We start from the raw sequence: 3,762 nt of genomic DNA, 5'->3' as shown, positions 1-3,762 counted from the left end.
TACTAATTTTCTGCTGACTTCATATGCTCACATTGTGTAATCAATATTGCTATGGAGTGAGAACTTGGTAAATACATACCCCACACAGTCCGGGAGCCTAACATCTCAACACTATCTTCCTTCCTTTCCCTCTCCCTCCCTCCTTCCCTCTTTCCCTTCTCCCTTTTCCCCTTCCTTCCCCTCCACCTCCTCTTTTCTTCCTTTGCGCTCTCCTCTCCCCAGAGGCAGCCACTCACCGGAGGAAGATGTGGTTACACTGTTTGCGGATGTAGGCTCGGAGACCCAGGAACTTGCCATAGACCCGATGTAAGATGGTCTTGAGGTACTCACGTTCTCGGGGGTCTTCACTATCAAATAGCTCCAAGAGCTGTGGGAGTTGAGGGGGACTCCAGTAAAAGGTCAACCCCTAATCATTCCCACTCTACACCATGCCCTACCTACAGTACCACCCAGCCTGGGCTCCCCACATCACCATCAAGACAAACTTTTGATCCACATATCTCTTGGCCACAGAAGGCTGGAAGTCTGGGCTCTCCAGGAAACGCAGGAAAAATTCATATACCAACTAGAAAATGCAGACAGACAAAAAGATGAGTTCAGTCACAGCTTCACCCAGCCGCCCCACCCTGGGGCCCTCATGCAAGCCAACATCCCCCCCCTGCCAATCCAAGATCCTCAGACTTCCTTGAAGTGCAGACCCCCTACATCCCCCAAGCCCTTCACACCTGCAGATGTGGCCAAGAAGGCTCAAGGTTGGGCTCATCCTCTTCAGGGTCAAATTCAGGGTTCTCACTGGGTGGTAAGGTCCGGAAGATATTCACTGAGATCTGGAAGGGTGTGGGAAGGCAAAGTCAAGGTTCTTTAGGATGAAAGCAGAAGGATGAAGGGATCCCTAGTGCAACATTCTAGCAGGTCACCCTCTGCTCCAGCAAGCACTTTAGAACTTGGACAATCATAACGAAAACCTAGTTCAAAAGTAAGTCTTAGGTCAGGAGCAAGGAATCTAAGGGCAGACAGAATATAACTCTAGATAGGGACCCAGAGGGGATATAAGGTCAAAAGTAAAGGGTAAGGCTGGGAAGGTGGCTCAGTGGTAGAGCGCTTGCCTTGCATGCATGAGGCTTTGGGTGCAATTCCTCAGCACCACATAAGCAGAAAAAAAAAGCCAGAAGTGGTGCTGTGGCTCAAGTGGTAGAGCACTCACCTTGAGCTGAAGAGCTGAGAGACAGCACCCAGGCCCAGAGTTCAGGCCCCACAATCGGACCAAAAAAAAAAAAAAAAAGTAAAGGGTAGAGCCGGGTGCTGCTGGCTCACACCTATAATCCTAGCTATTTAGGAGGCTGAGATTGAGGATCTCGGTTCAAAGCCAGCCTGGGCAAGAAAGTCCATGAGACTCTTATCTCCAAAAAAACACTAGAAAACCAGAAGTGGTGCTGTGGCTCAAGCAGTAGAGGACTCGCCTTGAGCTGAAGAGCTCAGGGACAGCACCCAGGCCCAGAGTTCAAGCCTCACAACTGACAAAAAAAAAAAGGAAAGGCATTATGGGTAAGAAAGGGGAAATGTATGGCTCAGACATTATTGGAGAGGTAATCCTGAGTCAGTCCAAGGAAGGCAAGCTGCCCAGGAGAAAAGGACCCACCCCCCTCAGCTCCAACAAGCAAAGGTGCAAATGTGGACTGAAGAGGAAGTCCCAAGTGGGTGCTGGACAGCAATAGGACTCAGTGGAGATGGAAGACATGGATCTTGAAATTAAACTGAGGAGTGTTGGGTTTATTCTCTGTGCAGGGATTTTTAGGAGGGTCAGTAGGGTTTGTGTGCTGGGTCCAGTGCTCACCATGCGGATGATGTCCGGGTAGACAGGCTCAATGAGGACGCCCCGGGTGCTCCCCACACATTCCACCAGCTCGTTAAGGGCCGCCCGCTTCACCTCTTTCCCCTTTAGGTCAGCCACACAGTCCAAGAAGTCAAACATCACCCCACACTGGGCCAGCTTCCGGCTTAGCAGGTCATGCAGCTCAGAGGCTGGCACATCTGGGGAGAGATGGGGGCCATACTACCAGAGCTCTGAGTACAGGTGGTCCTCCCTCATCCCCACAGCTGGCTTTCTAAGCAGTCTCTGCTGCCCCCAGGCCCTAGGAAGTAGTTTAGAGAGCAAACATCTCCTGGTCCCCCAGGTTAGATGGCTGAAGGTTATATAGCTTCACCCCTCTCCTAATTCGTGCTCAGAGACTTTGTGATTTTTAAAGCAAGAACAAAATCCTTGATGTACAAGCAGGGTTGTATATTTCTGAAACAGACAATGCCTCCTTTTCCTAGATGGCGCCCCAGTCTACCAGCAAGAAGTAGAGAAGTCGTCAGGGGTGAGGGTAGAGGCTATGTGGTGATGACAGGGAGCCGTGCCAAGCACCTGCTCCAGAAGCCAGGCAGCTGGTTGAGCTGATAGTGGCCGCCTGGAAGCCAAGCTGTGGGCCCCACCCTTGGCCCTAGCCTGCCCCCCAGGGTGGCGCCACTTCCTGATGCCCCACCTCCAGGCCAGTCAGACCATGCGTCAGCAGAGGGTTGGAGGGCTGGGGTCAGTTCTGACCGAGTCCCTCACCTGGGAGGACAAGCTGCCAGCTATATCTCACCCCTTCCCACCACCCCTCTCCAATGCTGGTCCCCCCTCCAAGGCTCAGGAACCCTGGAAGTCAGCAGCAGCTCCCAGCTCACCTTTGAGCAGGGGCAGTGGCGTGAGCTCTTGCTGGTTGCTCTGATAGCGGAACTGAGAGGAGCTGTGGGAACGCCTGGGCCTGGCCCTGCGCAGGGACCTGCGGGAGAAGCCATCCACCTTGTCAGGTGGTGGCACAGGAGACAGTCCTGGGGAGGAGGGGCTGGTAGGGGTGCTTGCAGGGGGCAGCTTGGTCTCCATGGTGGGCAGGCAGCAGGTCAGGTCTTCAGAGCTCCTGGGGCTCCTGAAGGAGGCTGGATGAGGCTGAGCAAACTAACTGGGGCCCATCCTGCCAGGTTTGGGGGGGGGCACAACCACAGTTCTGGCCCCCCCCCAGGGCCTTTGGCAATTGCCCAGTCCTGGGGGGCAGGCAGGGAGAAAGGCGATGGCTCAGGCCTTAGGTCCCTCCTCGGGGGTCCAGAACAGTCCAGTTAGGGATCCCAAGCTGGCTCTTCTGAGAAGGCAGGGCAGAAAGGTCAGCAAGAGAGAGACAGAGAGACAGAGACAGAGAGCCGGTCAGTTCTTTCAAAGACAGACTGGGTGATGCAGCTGGGAGCTAGGGTCTTCTTTTTCTCTCCCACCCTTGCACAGACCCCAAAACAGGGTGCAGTCCCTCCCATCATGGACTTGTCCTCCCAGGATCTAAAATAAAACCCCTCCCCAAATACGGCCTATCACCCAAGCCAGCATCTCTTCAGAAAGACCACAGTCCTCATCCCGGGCCCTTTACAAGCCGTCTCGGTCCACTAATGCCAGCCACAGCGGACTCACGCAAAAATGGGGGGGAGGGGGGGCCCTGTCCCTGTGCCACCCCATCCTAGACCCCAGCATCCTCTCCAACCCCAGTTCCTTCGGAGTCCACAAATCTCATGCGGGGAGGTGGGCGGGAGGAAGGGGGGGACACTCACTTCTCAGAACCCCACACTTTGGTCGCCGACCCCCGAGGGGGGGCTGCCTGCGAGGAGGGGGCGTCGGATCGGCCGCTCGGGGCGCTAGGGCTGGGCGGCGGCGCTCCGGGGTTCTCTCCTGGGCTCCGGGGGGGCTGGAGCATGCCC

At 55.2% G+C, this 3,762-nt stretch overlaps 1 protein-coding gene across 1 annotated transcript; it reads right to left on the bottom strand.

Annotated features, from left to right (window-relative positions):
- Positions 1–236: 236 nt before the first annotated feature.
- Positions 237–3,733, bottom strand: LOC106002647 (serine/threonine-protein phosphatase 2A 56 kDa regulatory subunit beta isoform; the record flags this gene model as incomplete). The annotated part of the gene is made up of 6 exons (XM_013037495.1): positions 3,616–3,733; positions 2,710–3,161; positions 1,835–2,031; positions 726–827; positions 473–565; positions 237–367 (listed from the first exon to the last, which is right to left on the bottom strand). Coding segments are annotated over exons 2-6 (722 nt in total), but the record flags the coding sequence as incomplete, so codon positions are not given.
- Between the last annotated feature and the right edge of the window lie 29 nt (positions 3,734–3,762).

The sequence above is a fragment of the Dipodomys ordii genome, unplaced genomic scaffold (genome assembly GCF_000151885.1).
Source record: "Dipodomys ordii isolate 6190 unplaced genomic scaffold, Dord_2.0 Scaffold15771, whole genome shotgun sequence".
In the NCBI taxonomy this organism is placed as follows: domain Eukaryota; kingdom Metazoa; phylum Chordata; class Mammalia; order Rodentia; family Heteromyidae; genus Dipodomys; species Dipodomys ordii.
Note: the sequence above shows the minus strand (reverse complement) of the source record. Positions and strands in the feature narration are given on the sequence as shown.